This window comes from Euprymna scolopes, chromosome 1 (genome assembly GCF_053919585.1).
Source record: "Euprymna scolopes isolate OS-2025 chromosome 1, ASM5391958v1, whole genome shotgun sequence".
In the NCBI taxonomy this organism is placed as follows: domain Eukaryota; kingdom Metazoa; phylum Mollusca; class Cephalopoda; order Sepiida; family Sepiolidae; genus Euprymna; species Euprymna scolopes.
This window is the reverse complement of record NC_136482.1, coordinates 9,483,343-9,502,647: the sequence shown is the minus strand read 5'-3', so window position 1 is coordinate 9,502,647 and position 19,305 is coordinate 9,483,343. Positions and strand designations below refer to the sequence as shown.

The 19,305-nt window shown below is 33.1% G+C and overlaps 1 protein-coding gene across 7 annotated transcripts in view; it reads right to left on the bottom strand.

Moving 5' to 3' along the window:
- The window catches only part of LOC145278160 (uncharacterized), a 228,701-nt gene that overhangs the window by 174,954 nt on the left and 34,442 nt on the right, over positions 1 to 19,305 (bottom strand). For 5 of the 7 annotated variants that reach the window (XM_080130508.1, XM_080130471.1, XM_080130591.1 and 2 more), the window contains 3 exons: positions 10,979 to 11,243; positions 5,632 to 5,800; positions 732 to 906 (listed from right to left, as the gene is read on the bottom strand). In XM_080130508.1, coding sequence (XP_079986634.1) covers positions 732 to 906; positions 5,632 to 5,800; positions 10,979 to 11,073 — 439 coding nt within the window. In that variant the 5' untranslated portion in view covers positions 11,074 to 11,243. The remainder of the gene's footprint in view (positions 1 to 731; positions 907 to 5,631; positions 5,801 to 10,978; positions 11,244 to 19,305) is intronic. The other 2 variants (XM_080130662.1, XM_080130670.1) reach the window with 1 other exon arrangement.

Below are 19,305 nucleotides of genomic sequence, written 5' to 3'. Positions count from 1 at the left end.
AAAAAAAAAATCATATTTTCTTAGATTTTTCTGAAAAACGAAAATTTAGTTTGGTTTTCATTATTTTATAGCATATCAACCTTTTGTGTGATTATTTAACAGCAAAAATCAAATATCTATTATAAACAATTTTGTTTTTATGGAAATTGTGCCAGACAAAATGTGAAGCCATTTGATGTATGAAGCTAACAAGGGCAAAAACTGATTATCACAAAGACAGGAGGTGCTTATTGGCCTTGGTCATGAAAAGACAAGGCCAATAAGTAAGAGCAAAACAGCAGGAAAGTTGTTTCACAAGCCTGTAATTCTTTGAAATAAGCTACTGGAATAGGAAGCTGTATTACAATAAGCTGTCCATACAACAAATTGATGAATACCACTAGACCAAGGAGTCAAATGAGCTGGAACAAAAGAAGCAGAGAATAGATCAGGTAATTCTGAAAAATATATTCCATAATAGTATTTATAGAAAAAAAACTAAGACTAGCAACATCATATTTGTGATAGGTTGAAAAGAAGAGCAAAGGGGCAATCAAATTACAGATACGTTTCGTCACCTTAGCAAGAATCCTAGCTCAGGTGAAAATAAGGTTCATACCATTTACAACAATATCATCACATGCATGAACCATAAATCTAATCCAATTTAAACTTAATTCCTTGCTTTCATATTTAACCTGAGTATGGCCGACTTTCCACCCGAGTACAATAGAAGACTAAGACCAACAAACCTGTATCAGTTAATTCGAATTCAGGATCTGCTCGTTTCCGTTCCTTGTTGTTTCGGATAAGTTTTTTGTAAGGGAAAGGCGACTGTGGGTAACGATACAAGGCACGCATGTAGCTATGGTCGGAAACGTTGTCCAGGTAATAGTACACTTCCTTTACGTCCTCGCCATGATTGCCCTGAAAATAACAAAATGTAAACATTTTATAGTTAGTAGAAAAAAAATATGACCTTTTATTAGGTCACTTATTAAGCTTGAGTTAGATTGGTTGAACAAAGAAAAAGTGAGTTTGCAAAGCCAGTTAAATATAAAAAATAAAAAAATAAAATTTGCATAATCTATCTTCCTTTCTTTCACTTTCAAGTGGCAATATGCTTTGTGTGGCACAAAAAAGTGTAAAAGAAACAAAAAACACTACAAATATGGGTTCAACAGTATTACTACTAATGATGATATTCCCTTTTGTTTATGATGGACAATTCTGATTATTTTATTGTTTCCTTTCTTTATTACCTTTGATTGCTATTAAACAAATAGAGAAACTAAATTATTAATTGAGAATTACTTCTCGAGGAACAGAAAGGATACAGAAAAGGAAAAAGAGGAGCACATAATCTATAGATCAAAAGATCCTGAAAGAGGTAAAAGGTAAGAAAAAGAATATAGCATGGTATGGATCAATTACAAGAAAGTGTCTGACAGGACTCCTCAGGCATGGATAATAGAATGCTTGAAAATGTACAAAATACCAAACAAGATTATCAATTTGATTGAAAATCTAATGAGAACATGGAGATTTGAACTGACAACTGGTAGACAATACGTAACTGAGATTAAAATACAAAGAGGAATCTTTCAAGGTGATTCCCTATCAGCACTACTGTTCATCATAATCATGATATCCTTTACAATATACTAAGAAAGTGCCAAGTTGAATACAAGTTCATGAATACAGATGGAAGAATGAACCACCTAATGTATATGGACGACTTGAAACTTTTTGCAAAAACCAAAAAGGAACTAGAGATGTTAATAAACAAAACCAGAATCTTCAACCAAGATATCCAAATGGAATTCGGTATGGAAAAGTGCAGACTGCTAGTTATAAGAAGAAAAAACTGGAGGTAACAGAAGGTATGGAAATACCCAAACAGAGATGAAGGTATTAGGTATGCATGGCACCCACAAATATTTAGGAGTTCTCAAAGCAGACACCATCGAAGCAACAGAAATGAAGCAAAAAATTGGAAAGCAATACCTAAGAATAAGAAAATTCCCAGAAACTAAACTATATAGTAAAAAATTAAAACTTATAAACACATGGGCAGTGTCACTAGCAAAATATTCTGACCGTTTATAGGTTGGAATAAAGAAGAACTGAGACATCTTGACCAGAAGACCAGGAAACTTATGACCATGCACTATGCCTAAAGGATCATGCTGACCGATTCTACACGAAAAAGAAAGACAGAGGAAGAGGACTGGTTTGCATAGAAGACTATAAATGACACAAAAATAGAATTAGAAAAAATACATAATGTAAAATACTGAAAGAATAATTACCACAGAAAGAGACGCTGAAAATATGAACAAGACAGAGAACAGAGAGACAAGGGATAAGACGAGAAGAGAAAATTGGAAAGATAAACAGCTACATGGACGATTCATGACAAAAGATGAGACTCACAAAAACACTTGGACATGGTTATGAAAAGAACACCTAAACAGAGAAACTGAATCCCTAATAGCAGCTACACAAATCACATGGGTACTGACCTATATCGACAAGAGGAGGGACTAGCTATGGGCTCGCCATTATCACCAGTGATGGCGAACATATACACGGAATACTTCGAAGACATGGCCTTAGGTTCAGCTCCCTTAAAGCCCACCATGTGGCTAAGATACGTTGATGACACCTTCATACTCTGGCCCCGTCAGGAAGACATCCAGGCTCTCCTAGACCATGTGAACTCAATAAGACCATCGATACAGTTCACAATGGAGAAAGAAAAATATAACCAACTGGCCTTCCTTGATATACTCATATCACACACAGAGCATGGGTTTAAGACATCCGTATATCGCAAGGCTACCTTCACCGGACAATACCTAAACTTCAACTCCCATCACCCATACAGTATCAAACATGGAATCGCACGCTGCTTACAACATCGAGCAGAGACAATAAGTAGCGACACCATTACATACCACCAAGAAATGGTCAGGTTGAAGAATACCCTCCGTCGTAACAACTACCCCGATAGCATACTATCCACCAGACGTGTTAATAGTATAAGAGAGAAGAATGAAACCCAAAAACCTTCAACGGTCTGCCTACCATACATACCAGGCATCTCCGAAAAGATTCAGAGAATATGTGCCCCCTACAACATCAGGACGTTATTCAAGAGCGAGTCAACACTCAGATGACACCTGGTACGAGTGAAGCCTTGCATGGAGGAGAACATGACCAAAAACTGCATATACTCCATCCCATGCAGTTGCAGAAAGGTTTACAAGGGTGAAACATGCCGCCCCCTTAAAGTAAGGGTGGAAGAACACCGAAAAGCGGTAACTAAAGGGGAGACGGAAAAATCGGGTATAGCCAACCATGTCTGGATGGAGAGGGGGGACCATCGCCCCCTATGGGATGAAGTAAAAATAATAAACAGAGAGACCCACTGGAAAGTGAGAAAACTTAAAAAAACAGCTCACATGCTCGGACATAACAACCTACTGAGCAAACCAAGCATAGAGCTGAATGCAATTTGGACACCTCTGATAGAGAGAGAAAACCTTGAATAACAACATAGGTTAACAAAAACCAACTAAGAATTGTCCTAGTGACATATGGCCGAGTGGTCCTAGACGTTGTATCAAAGTTTACAGTTACCCAAAGGTGCTGAGTTCAATCCTGAAAAAGTGAAAAAGTAACATTCAAAACAGAGAATCAGCAACTATGTCCCAAAGCCTAGCTGGAGTCCGAACACGGTACCCCCGTAATAATAATAAAGGGTTGGGTTCGAGACTCTTAACAAACAGTTCCCCAGTTCGATACAAAAACCTGACAAAGGCCGGAGGGCAAAACGGCCGAAACGTTGTGACAATAACAACCAAGATGAAGAAGTCAGTCCGACAATCTCAATCAATGAAAACACCTCATCTCAAAAATACAGACAATTACTACAAATCACATGATTAAAATCAAATATATCAAAGCAAAAAACGACAAGACACAAGAAAACAGCAAATGCAGACTCTGTAGACAAAGAGGCAGAATGATAAAACACATAATTGAATGCAGCAAACTAGCCAAAAAAAATTAAAACATGATCAAGTGGGGAAATCAGTACATGGAGAATTGTGCAGACAACTGTGTTTAAAGACCCAGAAAAATTGTAGAAGCACAAACCGGCAGCAGTACTTGAAAACGGATAAACAAATGAACCCATCCAAGCAAGAAGACTGGATGTCATAAGAGTTAAAAAGGAAAAGTTCCAGCAGATCACAGAGTTATAAGTTAACTAGAGCACATCGCATTAAAGTATTTGTAAAATAAGCACAGGGATGTAACATTGGAGTGATGGGACAGGTGTTGAAGCTTAGTTGAAAGTGTGGAACTTATTAGATTGGAAACTCTTCTTTGGACTGTCTAACAAAGAAACTAATACCTTAGCCTCTATGTGGCAACAATATTCCATGCATAGGCCTTATGATGGTCTTATAATGGTATAGGATACTATCAGATGTGAGTATTTTTCTAACACAGTAGAGAAAGGCCGCCTTCTTTGCAGCAGCCTTGTCAATGTCTTCTATGTATTCCAATTCATGTTAGTTGTTTGAATAATAAACTCTCAGCTAAAAATTCTTCTATCCAGTCATGACGAAACAAAAACAATTTTATGGATTAAGGGTTCAGTTCAAAATTCTGTATAGATTATAAATTTGAGGTAAAGATCCAAAACACAATTGAAGAAATTTAGTGGTTACATTGGCCAAAACATCATTAGAACAACATTCAAGGTCGGGAATAGCAATCCAAATAATCCGAATTTTACAAAGAATAAGTTCAGTTAAGACCACCAATATGGATGTTGCAGATCCACTGATCATTGCTATCATCATCATCATTTTATTTTTTCTGAGCGAGTCAACACAAGATTTGAAGGCCACTCTCGGATAAGGGTCAATGAGTGTAAGGTGATCTGTGAGACCACAACCTAATGATCGGTAGTGGCGGGTGGAATTTGATTATTTAAGAGGGTAACTCAACTGGAACTTGTTTACATTAGATTTGAAGACAACCATGTTGTAGTCAGCTAGAAAGTAGATCCATGGTACAAAGCTCCACAGGCGGGCAGTTCTAGGAAAGAAACTTTGTTCATGGAATTTGTGTTTAGATTTAGCCACAGATAGAGAGTGGGGGAAATTGTTGACGAGTGCTTACTGCAAAAGTCTTGAGGAGGGGGCATAGTTTGAAGCTTGCCATGAAAATAATAATAGAGTAGGGAAAGACTAGCAACATTGCTTTTATGAGAAAGAGGTTGCAGAGAAAAGGACGTCACTTATTTTATTCATAACAACAACTTGTTTCAAAGTCGGTTTTGAACCCTGCCAAGGCAAGAAAGGGTGCTGCGAGCAGTTCCTCCTCAGATGTGGCAACTACTCTATTTTAGGACATATTTGGCTCTCGTACAGGTAGAAAATTCTGTTTGAAGTAAGATATCTTCTGGAGCGATCGAATGATGCAACTTTTTTTCCAGTGGAAGAAACTTAGCGTTTTCTGGGAGTAATTTGAAATTTAGAATTTTTTATTTTATCACCTATGACACATCCAACATTTTCTAAGTCTTAAGTAGAAAAATCGAAAGACACTTCATTTAGTAGATAAACCTTTCACCTCTGGTCCAGTGAGGCCAAACAAGCGTTCTTTAAGAATCTTGTCCTTGCCATTCCATAGAGCCAAAGACACACACAGCTTGGCCTTGTAATCACTCCATCCAAAGAGACCATCCTCTCCATGTAAGTAGACAGTGTAACGAGCTTTGTCATGAGATAAGTATTTCCAACTGAAAGACAAAGAAAATAACATATTAAACATTTTGTACTAGCTGTCACAATCCGTTGTTGCTCAACAATATATTTTACTTTTCTTAATTTCCATCCAGAAAATATTCTCTGGTCAGAATTATTTTAAAATGACCACCATTTTAAATAAAAAAGGATCTAACTCTATATTGTATATACAGCATTCCCCCCCCCCCAAAAAAAAAATGTTGGTTTTAGTTTCAATATGAATGCAAAGTTACATCCCCTTTCTTTTAAGATGGCAGACATTAGAAAATGGAGTAATTGTGCATAAAGTCAGACCCAGTAACTTGTGGTGTCCGCATCTGTCAATTGAAGTATGGAAGCACAAAATGTGTGCAATTAATTTTTTATTGCAAAAGAGAAAATAAGGAACACGATTTATACAAAAATTGAAATAAAAAATAAAAACAAGAATTAATTCAAAAGGAAAAATTGCATGGTATTTCTGCATTAAATGTAAATAAACATTTTCTTGCTTCATGGGTGTAAAAAACTAAAATTTATTTAGTATTTACTTAAAAATAGTACTAAAACGGATAGACCCGTTTAACAAAATATTTATGGTTTGTTTTCATTAAAAGATTTTATTGTTCATTTTCATTAAAAGATTTTATTGTTCGTTTTCATTAAAAGATTTTATTGTTCGTTTTCATTAAAAGATTTTATTGTTCGTTTTCATTAAAAGATTTTATTGTTCGTTTTCATTAAAAGATTTTATTGTTCGTTTTCATTAAAAGATTTTATTGTTCGTTTTCATTAAAAGATTTTATTGTTCGTTTTCATTAAAAGATTTTATTGTTCGTTTTCATTAAAAAATATTTATCATTCATTTGCATTAAAAAATATTTATCATTCATTTTCATTAAAGGTTATTTTAATTTTTGAAAATTATTGCTTATCTTTTTTTATTTTTTTTACATAGGCATCACCACATTATCAAGGCCAAGAGGCCACTCAAGGATAAGGGTTAAAGAGTGTACAGTAGAAATTGGACGATATAGTAATCATTAGTAATGAAAATTTGGTAAATTTGATAACTTATATGGAACGGCTCATCAAGAACTTATTTACTTTAGACTTGAAGACAACCATATTGTAGTCAGCCGGAAAGCAGGAAAACGGAAGACAATTCCACAGGCGTGCAGTTCTAAGAAAGAAGCTTTGTTCATGGAATCTACGTTTAGGTTTAGGCACAGATAAAGAGTAGGGGGAATTATTGATAGTGTTTACAGCTAGACAAGTGTTTCTTGTGAAAGTTTGGTGAGGGGGGACCATAGATTGAAGCTCAGTCGAACACTTTCCATGAAAATAACGATACATCAGAGACAAACTCGCAACATCTCTTCTGTGAGATAGAGGTTGCAAGGAAGAGAAAAGGACATCTCCTACGAGGCTACAAAGTCTATTTTGAACTCTATCAAGGCAGGCCAAGTCCTTTCTTTCTTTTAATTTGTTTGTCTATTTAATTATTGTCCATATTCAGTATGAATTGAATCATGTTCCTATCCATTATAGTATTATTTTTTAGTAAATAATAAACAAATTTTATTTTTTTTTACATCCATGAAGCAACAAATTGTTTATTTACATTTAACACAGAAACTCCAAACAATTTTTTCTTTTGAATTAATTCTTTATTTTATTTTTTTATTTTAATTTTAGTATAAATTGTGTTCCTTATTTTCTCTTTTGCAATAAATTAATCGATAAAAAAAGTTTACATATTTTTATATATTTTTATTATAAGCAGTGAAAAAAATAAACATAAAATATATTTGAAAATTGTATCCATTTTATGCTTCCATACTTCAATTGACAGATGCAGACGCCACCTGTTGATTAGGGTCTGGTTTTATGCACAATTACCGAAAATGGCTCTAACTCTAAGAAAATATTTTCCGGAAGGATGAATCGAATGACATTTTATTCTTCTTAACAACATGTTGCAATAATCAACAAAAACTAACAAATCAGAATCAAATATTTACTTTGTAGGAAGAAAGCTATTAATGAAAAAAAAACTTCATATTTACAACAACAAAAAATACATGTTCAATTATTTACAATAAAAATAATTGCTTACTTGTGAAAGAACATTCAAAGACTTATGCAAATGAACCAAAAATTTATGAGAAATATATTTTCTCAATATGACAAATATATTTTCCTTGGCGTTTGGAGGATCTGTTCTGATGCTACATTTAGTGGATTCTAACTTCACTCAGTGAAGGAGAATTCCTTATATATGCAATTTTTATTTTTGTTTCAATCCAAAGTACTCCTTTTTGGAGAGCGGGATTGTTTCCACATTAAAAACTTACTTTGTATCTAATTTTGACCGTGTGAGAAAGCAAGTAAATAGAAATATGACTAAATATGTATATTGCCTATAATTTTTCATAGGGATTTGAATTTTCTTTGGCAGGTTATTGAATTTGGTCAAGCATTCATTTCCTATTTTGTTTAAAATGATTTCTTGATTGAGTTTTATGGCATGCCAACCATTATTGAATCATTTTATGCTAAAGCCGTATATGTTTTGCAGATTAATTTGAAGAGATTTCTGTTACATTTAGCATCTGCTTTTCCCAAATGGTCACCCATTTAATACTGACCCGACTTAACATTACTTAACTTCGTTAATCTTACAGGAACCGATGTGTTTACATGATTTATAGCTGTATATGTTTTTTCATGAGAATTATTATAATCTGCTAGACACATCCATGTCAGCACTTTTGCAAAGATATTTAGATAACATGTTTCTGAAGTTTTTGAGATGAGGATTGACAATTCATATCATTTGGATCCTTCGAACTACTGTTCTCATTTAAGCGTGTTACTTTGAGATTTCGACTGATGTAACCTCCGACCTTATTCAGGTGTACCTTGTCAAACTCAAGAATCTTTTTGTTGAACTTGGGAATCTGCACAGAATTCCAAACAGAATCCTTTATTTAATCTACAAGCGAAACATGCTCTTGTTTCGTCAATAATGACTGAGTAGAAGTTATAAGTAATTTGCAATTATATTTTGAGTGTCGCCTGCACTGGGGATTGAACCTTTAACTTCCAGAATAGTATAACTTACAAGTGAATTTTACCAAATACTTCATTCACTATATCACGGGTCCTCTTCTACAGAGATCACATCAAACGAAATGTGAAAATACCACTCAAGATCAGAAGCGTAGTCCAAATAATCCAAAAAATACATATTAAGATCATTTGGTATATAAAAAATTAAAAAAAACAATTTGGTATATAAAAGAAAAAAAAATTTTTTTAAATAAAATTTGGTATATAAAAAATAAAAATTTGGTATATAAAAAATTAAAAAAAACAATTTGGTATATAAAAAATTAAAAAAAAAAATTTTTTAAATAAAATTTGGTATATAAAAATTATTTTTTTAAATTTGGTATATAAAAAATTAAAAAAAAAATTTTGGTATATAAAAAATTTTTTTTTAAAATTTGGTATATAAAAAATTAAAAAAAAAAATTTGGTATATAAAAAAAAATTATTTTTTTAAATTTGGTATATAAAAAATTTTAAAAAAAATTTTGGTATATAAAAAATTTTTTAAAAAAATTTGGTATATAAAAAAAAATTCTTTTTTAAATTTGGTATATAAAAAATTTTTTTTTTTTAATTTGATATATAAGCTTATAGAAATTTGCTGAAAAATAAAAATGATCAAGGATTTATGGAAGATTATCGCTTCACAAAATTTGCTAAATTTGAAAGCAAAGTTTTAAATAATGAACATTTCATTCATAAAACATAGGCAAAGTTCATAAAAATGGATTAATATTAATATTTTAATGATTCTGACACAAATTTATCTCTGAAATAAGTCCAAAGAAATGAAAAGAAAGAAGAAATCAGTTTGCCTAAGCGATGGTATGTGTGTAGAGGAGGGAGTATCTTTTAAAAACAATAAAAAGAAATTTTTGTGTCACTAGAGAAAGAGAGAGGGTGAGAAAGAGAAGAGAAAGGAGACAAAATGAGAGAGAGATCAAAGAAGTGGGAGTACAAGAAAGAGGGCGAAGGAGAGGGAGTTTTTTTGTCTACAAGAGAGTCCTCATTTATCAAGGCCTGAAAGCCAATTAGGGATAAAGTTTAATGAGTGTACGATGGTCACCGAAGCAATGGTGTAATAATAATGGTGGAAACAAAGTAGAAATGAATTATTTAGAGGGATGGCTAAACAAGAACTTGTTTATATTGGACTTGAAAAGGACCATACTGTAATTAAGCCAGTGAAACAGAGTTCCACAGATGGACAATTCTAGGAAAGAAGCTTTGGTCATCGAATTTGCTTTTAGATTTCGGCACAGATAGAATGGGGGAAATTGTTGATAGTCGTAACTAAACAAGTATTTTTTTTTTAAGTTAGGCATAGAGGAGACCATAAATTGAAGCGCAGATGAGAACTTGCCATAAAAATAATGATAGAACAGAGACAGGGTCGCAACATCTCTTCTATGGAAAAGAGGTTGTACGGAAGAGAAAAGGGTATCACCTACTAGGCTTCGAAGCCAGTTTTGAACTTTATCAAGGTAGGATATTTTTTTTCAATATAGAGAGATGTGTGCAGAACAGGAGACTTCCATGGTATGGCCACATTGAAAGAATGTATGCAAGTTTTTCAGTTAGTACATGTAGAATAGTTGAAATAAAAGATTCTATTCACAGGAGAATGCCAAGGAAAACATGGGAAGATATGATAAGAATGAATTTGAGAAAAAGGATAAATAAAGACCTGGCCAGAGATAAGTTAGTTGTAAGTCGATTTTTAAAAGCTGTCCAACACATGCCAGCACGTAAAACAGATATTAAACCGGATATGATGCTGATAAAATTTAAAAAAAACAAAAAAACACAATGTTAATTACACACACACACACACACATATATATATATATAATTGTTACCCCAAACCAGAACGTCATTGCCACTGACAAGACCTTATTTGTCATTTCTGTTTAAAAATGTTTGTTTAACTTTCGACAAATAGAGTGGCAGTCCAACATAAATGCTAAAACTTTGAAAGCAGGAAGTAAATGATTACTTATGGTGACAATTCTGGAATATTTAATAAATAAGAGAAGAGGTTACCAAAAAAATAAATAATCAAAACAATAGCTTACCAATCTCCATTATGAGAATAATCTTCACGGACAGTTCCCCACTGACGTTCAGCTAAGTAAGGACCAAAGAACATATCCAAGTCGGAGGATTCCATAATAAGTGGTGACCCTCTTCGGTTCCTGTCAACAGCTTTTCAAAAATCTGCTGTTAAGTTTTTGAAGGCCAAATTATTCTCAAACAACAAACAATGACCAAGAGTCACGGTGCAAACAAAGATTTTGAAGATAAACCAGCTACAAGGATCCACCAACAATCCAAACATTGCTAGAAATTTAAAAAAAAAAAAAATAGTAAGCAAAATTTAATATTAAATAGAAATTTATTTCCTAAATTTAACAAATCAACTGAAGTAATTTCTCTTGTATTCCTATATATAAATCAAAACGACTTTGTGTGTATTCAAAAAAATTTTTTTTTTTTAAATCAGTTTTAAACTTTTATTTTATTAATATGAATTTCTAAATTAAAGCAATTATTTAATATATCCAAAATTTAATCAAAATTCTCTTCTGCTTCCATCTTCCCATCTACTCATGTTTGATTTTCTAATCTAATTATATCTGTTTAATTTTCCACTAATTTTATTGCTTTTTCCAAAAGTTCAGGACTTATAGATGGATAATATGTGTCAATATCAAACATAATGAATTTACTGTTTGTGTATTTAAATGTTTTCTGGAACCAATCTATAACTTCACCAGAAGAAATGCAAAGGTTATGTTGGATTTTAGATTTTAAAGTAGGTATAATCCTGTCCAATATCTTTTTAATAATATTACCTACATCAGAAACATATGGTGCAATTAATCTTATGCTGGGTTTATTGTGGAAGTCAGGTTTATGATGTTTCAACATAAGCCGTGGGTTAAGTAGTGATATATATTTCTATTTTATCTTGAATGTTCATTTTTTTTTTCACATATTCCTAATAAAGATACAAAATAATATCCCTAAAGAATTTTACAAAATAATTCATAAGAACTTCCTCCCAGAATTAAGTAAAATAATTAAAAAGATCACAATGAAACTTTCATTCTCAACCGCTGCAAATTCAAGTAAAATTATAATAAGTTCAAATAATGGTAAAATTAACAAAATAGTGAATAATAGTAAGATTGAACCAGATGAATTAAATATTGAGAAAAAAATGTAACTGCAAAATGCCTAGCGAGTGCTTATTGGAACGCAATTGCTTAATTTCTAATATTGTATACAAATGTGAAGTTAAGGTGGATAATAGTAAAAAGATATACTCAGGAGGAACTGAATGTAATTTTAAGGACAGGTACCGAAACCATATTGCATTATTTAACATTGGACCAGAGAAGGAACCAAATTGGAATGGAAATAAGGATAGAACAAAAATAAATATTAAAAATAAGAGAAACACGACTGCATTAGGGGATTGGGTTAGGCAACTATGTAAGAATAAAGTAGAATTTGAATTAAAATAGTCATTAATGGATAAAGCTAAAAAATATAAACCTAGTAAATCAAAAAGATGTAATCTATGCTTACTTGAGCCATACCATATCGTGAATTCTAAAGAAGAAATTTTAAACAAAAAGTTTGATGTTATACAAAGCTGTTTACATGGGCATGATAATAGGAATTTATTCTAAGACCTGATTAAAATAACATGTAAATAACAAAAAAAAATTTTAATAATTAAAATGTTGTCAGTTAAATGTAAGTGTAGAAAGAGAATTTTAAACTTAATACAAGGATTTTAGAATGGTGCAATAAATTAACAGGTTGTTAACCTAAAGAAACGAAACTAAATATAAAAATTAAATAAGGGAAATAGAATTACATTTAATAATTGTTATTGGTAATAAACTAACACCGAAAACATTTCAATAGAACAAAAAAGAAATCAAATATCAAGTAATTGCAGAATATTGAGATGAAAAGATTATAATGGATTAAAAGAGACTAAATCAGAATATAAGTTTTGAAGTAAACTAAGTAAGAAATATAATCAAGATTGCTATAAAGAGAACAATGTGAGAACGACAAGTTTAAAATTGAGCATAGGAGATTAATAAAGACAAAAATCAAAATAGTGAATTAAAAATATGAAGGAATTTCGATAAAATTATGAATCGATAAATATGGGCAAAATCGAGTTATGTCCCCTACACTGTCTCAATATACTGAATGATACAGGAATAGTAAAATTTATAAAACAAAGATAACATGTTTATATTAAAATAAGACTTGAAATGATAGATTTAACATTTAAATTAATTACATAAACAATATGAGGTGAAGATAAATATTAATTAAAAATTATTTAAATAAACCTTTTAATAATCGTTTTTCTTAAAAACCTAGCATGTAAAAGAAAAGGATAAACAAATACAGTGATGATCATATTTATTGGCACGGTAAAATAAAAGTTAAATTTTGTCTAATAAATTCTAAAAAAGGGATTAAATTAAAGAAAATAACAAAGTATATTATGTATTTTTAACTGGCCTTTCCGATGCAGCAATCGGATTTTAGAAAAAATAAATAACAAAGGAACAACAAACATAATTGCAAAAAACCCTTGTTCAAAATTATTGGCACGATTTATTTAATAATCAATTGTATAGCCTTTAGCCTTGATTACCTTCCTCAGTCGCTTTTCATAGTTTACAACCAAGTTGTTGCACTCTTCAGTAGTAATTTTAGCCCACTCTTCCTGACAATAATCCTCCAATTGAATAAGATTCTTAGGCTTCCTTTGCATTACCCTCAATTTTAATGTTCTCCATAAATTTTCAATTGGATTAAGGTCTGGGCTTTGTGATGGCCACTCCAAAACATTAATATGATTGTCCTCAAGCCATTTCTTAGTCAGTTTAGCCGAATGCTTTGGGTCATTATCTTGCATGAACCACCAACGACGACCAAGTGAGAGCTCTTTAGCAGAGTCTTTCAGGTTTTCATCCAATATTTTAACATAATCTTCCTTTTTTATGCTACCTGTGACCTTAACAAGTCGCCCTGGTCCAGAGCCAGCAAAGGATCCCCAAAACATCAAACTGCCTCCACCATGCTTCACTGTGGGTATGGTGTTCTTAGGCAGGAAAGCTTCGCCAGATTTTCTGTAAATATAAGACACTTTATTATGGCCAAATAACTCTATTTTCGTTTCGTCAGTCCATAGAACACGTTTCCAGAATGCAACATCTTTATCAATATGACGTTTTGCAAAGGCTAGCCTTGCTTTCAGGTGCATAGGCTTCAATAAGGGAGCCTTTCTCGGACGACATGCTTTTAAACCAGCTCTCTTCAAAACTCTACCAACTGTATGTCGAGATACATTCACTCCAGAGGTGCTCTGTTCATCAACAATCTCCCCAACAGAGATCTTTGGGTTTTGTTTTACTTGTCGAACAATTTTCCGTTCATCTCTTGGGGAAAGAATCCTTTTTCTCCCTCTACCCTCTAAACTCATAACGTGGCCTTGCGATTTGAACTTGTTTATTATGGCTCTAACAGTGGATTTGGGAAGGTTTAGCTTCTTTGAAATCTTATCATAGCCCTCCCCATTGGTATGGCATGCTACAACAAGCTTCCTGACGTCTTCGCTGTGTTCCTTAGTTTTAACCATGGCGATTGAAAATTATAATTTAGTCACTTATAATAGTTTAAATAAATCGCTATCTAAAAATTATCTGAAAAAAAATATTCACTGAATTAGCGTTAAACAAGCATAATATGGCTATAAAAAAGTTCAGAAAGCACGTAAACCGGAAATTGATTGATATTATACTGATACTAAAAGAAAAACAAAGCCGTGCCAATAATTTTGAACAAGGGTTTTTTGCAATTATGTTTGTTGTTCCTTTGTTATTTATTTTTTCTAAAATCCGATTGCTGCATCGGAAAGGCCAGTTAAAAATACATAATATACTTTGTTATTTTCTTTAATTTAATCCCTTTTTTAGAATTTATTAGACAAAATTTAACTTTTATTTTACCGTGCCAATAAATATGATCATCACTGTATATCATGACATATCAATAATATTTATACGAAACTAAGGCAAATTGAAAAATAGAGACTCAAGTTTAGAAGGTGTAGTTTAGGATTTGGGGAGCAAATCAATTTAATAAATAAATTAGAGGAAAAAATTATAAAAAGTAAAAAAACATTAATAGATTCAATAAATAGAAAAATAGAAAATTGTAGAAATATCATCTAAAAATAAGAAATATGAAAGTGGGATAGAAATAAAGAAATAAAATAAAAGGATGAGAAACAAGGTGAGTCCAGCTGCTTGATCCCTTAAAATAGGGATTATGAATATATTCATATAAATATGGCAAATGTATTTAAGTGTCTGAAGAGTAGGTATTTTCGGAATAATTTTAAATCATATAATGTTTAAAATTGTCCAAATGGTTACGAAACAATTGTAACACATAAGGAAATATAGTTATGTGTTCTTATTTTATATTTTGTTGTCTTGATTTTTGCAAATATATATATGTGTGTGTGTGTGTGTGTTTAGGCTGAATAGGGATAAATTAGAGATAAATAGTTTTACATTATTCTTACAGTTTGCAGAATTCAAGGTCAATAATGGTTTCGCAGTTTCAGAGACAATATGGATCTTTTTAATTTACTTATATATATGTGTGTGTGTGTGAATTTCAATATGTCTCTTTAGTGCCTCTTACTAAGGTTTTACTAAATTTTACTAAGGTTCAGTGAAGTTAACATCTTTTACTCATTTTACAAGCATTTCAAATTTTTTACAAGAAATAAAAAGAAACATGTGCATCAATTGCATTAGTTCTAACAATTGTTAAGATAATAATGGAAAAGAATGCAAGAATAGACAAAATCGAATGGGGAAGGAAGTACATTAGGAACTATGCAAATAAATGCATCCTAAACACCCAGACAAATGGTAAAAACTGTTAGCAGTACTTAAAAAAGAAAAATTATAAAATTCTATGGGGCATGAAGATACAGACGGATAAACTTATCCAAGCAAAAATACTTTAATAAAAAGAATAGGAGAAATTGGAATCAAAAGGAAGGCTGAAAAGATACAATGGATAGCAATAATAAAAATGACTGAAATCTTAAGAAAAAACCTCACATGCAGAAATTAATCAACATGAGCTACAAACGCTTGTGATGATGCAAATTCATTTGCAAAGGTTTTTAGAAAAAGTGGACAGTACTGGAAATTTGAGGAGACATGTTCTCACAGACTCAAGGGAACAGTTGTTGTTGTGAGTGAGTAATCACTGATGATGGCCTTTCTGAGAATCCCTAGTGAGTAACATTATAATAATAATAATAGTATTAGTAGTAATAATAATGAAGTAAATATGTCGTAGCAAAATATATATTAGATACGTGTTTCAACGGTTTATGGCTTACCAGTGTCGCCCAATTCAGCAAGACTCAAAACTGCAACCCTAATGACTGAAGTCCACAGTCCTTACTACTATACCATGAAATCTCGGCACCGAGCAAATGGAAGATGTATCACATAAATGGTGACATTTTTGCAATACTTACACTTGAAAATATTTTAATATCTTTATATATATGTTACCCATCCTGAGACTAGAATCTCCATCACAAATATAATAATACTAGCAGAGTGACCCTGATGTTGCCCGGGATTGAATGATGATCAACGAATGTTTCATACTCCTATATTTTTATTGTCATTGAAAATGATGAAATAGCCCATTTTTCAGTCAGTTAAAATTTCCAAACATTCAATTAAAGATTTGACGCTTTTTAAAAATGTTCAAATACCTATAGCCTAGATGACAGTTCAGGACCTATCAGGTTGGCGACTCTCTTTTGAACCCTGTCCAGGAGCGAGAGACAAGCAGCAGATGCAGTAGCCCAAATGTGACAGCAGTACTCCATACATGGGCGAATGGTGGCCCTATAGAAATACACAATACTTTCAGGTGTAAGTAGCTTTCTAGCATGGTAGAGAGATCCCACCTTCTTCTTAGCAATGCTCTCAATGTATTTATTCCAGTTCATGTTCCCTGTGAACGTTAGGCCAAGGAGTTTTAAAAAAGTACTTTTAGGTAATGTGTTGGCCATTGCTATTGGTGGTAGAGAAGGTTTCTTGTAATTATTGATGGAAACAAGCTTAGTCTTGACAGCATTGAATGTGACCATCAATTTTTGTCCCCATTCCACTACAGATTGGAGGTCTTCCTCTAGTGTTTCTGCCATTTCCTTGAATAGGTATTCATTTGTTTTCCCCTCGTGCCTGTTGTATAGTATGGTGTCATCAGCAAAATACCCATCTCAGAAGCAATTTTATCAGGAAGGTCATTTATGAATATGAGGAATAATAAAGGTGCAAGGAGAGACTCTTGAGGTACTCCCGCATTCATATCATATTGTTTAGATGTATGACCATCGAGGACAACCTGGATTCTTCTCTTACTTAAGGATTTAATTACATTATGTATTCTTCCAGTGATACCATATGATCTGATTTTCCTTAGGAGACCATAGTGCCAAACCCTGTCAAAGCCTTAGATATATCAAGAGTTATCACTCTACTCTCCCCTGCTTTGTCCAGTGAACAGTAGATACGTTCAGAAATTACAGTTAGGATATATGCTGTGGAAAGGGCTTGCATAAATCCATATTGATTGTTGATCAGAAGTTTAGCAACTTTAAGGTGATGGACTAGAGCTTGATTAATTATGGACTCAAATATTTTGGCAAAAAATGAGAGGAGGCTAATGGGGCAATAATTTAATAAGCTAGTTCTTTCACCAAAATTTTTGAAAACTGGTACCACAGAAGCCGTTTTCCAGCAGTCAGGAATAATAATAATAATAAACATGATGCCAGATTGGACAACAAAAGGCAGAACCACACCGATACAGAAGGACACAAAGAAAGGAACCGCCCTCAACAACTATAGGCCTATCACGTTCTTACCCACTATGTGGAAAATACTAATACCACAACTGAGGGAACAAATCTACTACTCCCTAAGTAATCATGGACATCTCCCTGAGGAACAGAAAGAATGCCAGAAGGGAAAAAAGAGGAACATGTGATCTGCTATACATAGACCAAAAGATCCTAAAGGAGGTAAAAAGGAGAAAGAAATTTAGCCATGGCATGGATCGACTAAAAAAAGGCGTACAGCAGGATCCTGCAAACAGGGATAAGAGAACGCTTAAAAATGAATAAAATACCAAGCAAGATCATCAACATGACAGAAAATGCAATGAGAACATAGAGACTGGAATTGACAGCTGATGGACAATGCATAACAGAAATTAACATACAAAGAGGCATCTTCCAGGGAGATTCATTATCACCATTGCTGTTCATCACAGCCATGATGCCCCTGAACAATATACTGAAAAAGTGCCAAGCTGGATACAAGTTCTCTAATACAGACGAAAAATTGAACCACATCGACGACCTGAAACTTTTTGCAAAGATTGAAAAAGAACTAGAGACACTAATAAACATGACTGGATCTTCAGCCAGGATGTTTTTGTTTTTTTTTACATGGAAGTCACCACTTATCAAGGCCCGGAGGCCACTCAGGGTTAAGGGTTATTGCGTGTATAGTAATCAATGGGACAATATCGTAGTAATCGTTAATAATGGAAATTTGATAAAGTGTCATTACTTAAGGGGGTGGTTTATTAGGAAACTTGTTTATGTTGGACTTGAAGACATCCAAGTTGTAGTCAGGTGGGAAACAGGCAAACAGAGGAGAGTTCCACAGGCATGCACTTCTAAGAAAGAAGCTTTGTTCATGGAATCTACGTTTTGATTTAGGCACAGATAAAGAGTGGGGAAAATTACTGACAGTGGTTTCAGTTAGACGGGTGTTTTTCGTGAAAGATTGGGGACCAGAGATTGGAGCTCAGACGAGCACTTGCCATGGAAATAATGATAAAACAACGACAGGCTCGCAACAACCCTTCTGTGGGAGAAAGGTTCCAGGGAAGAGAAAAAGGCATCCCCCCATTAGGCTACGAAGTCTATTTTGTACTCTGTCAAGGCAGGATAGGCTGTTTTTAGCAGCTCCTGCCCAGATATAGCAGCAGTACTCCATCCTTGGATGTACTTGGCTTTTATATAGATAGAGAATTGCATCAGCAGTGAGATATCTATTGGAGCGATAGAAGGACCCACCATTTTTCCAGCGACCTTGGCAACAGACTTGATGTACGTGTTCCATTTCAGATCAGGAGTAAAGGTCAATCACAGAAGCTTGTCAAAACATGGAGCCTCCCCAAGACGAGAGCCATCCATTTCAATTGATGCCAGATGGGGATCAGAGCATTGATGATGTAAAGA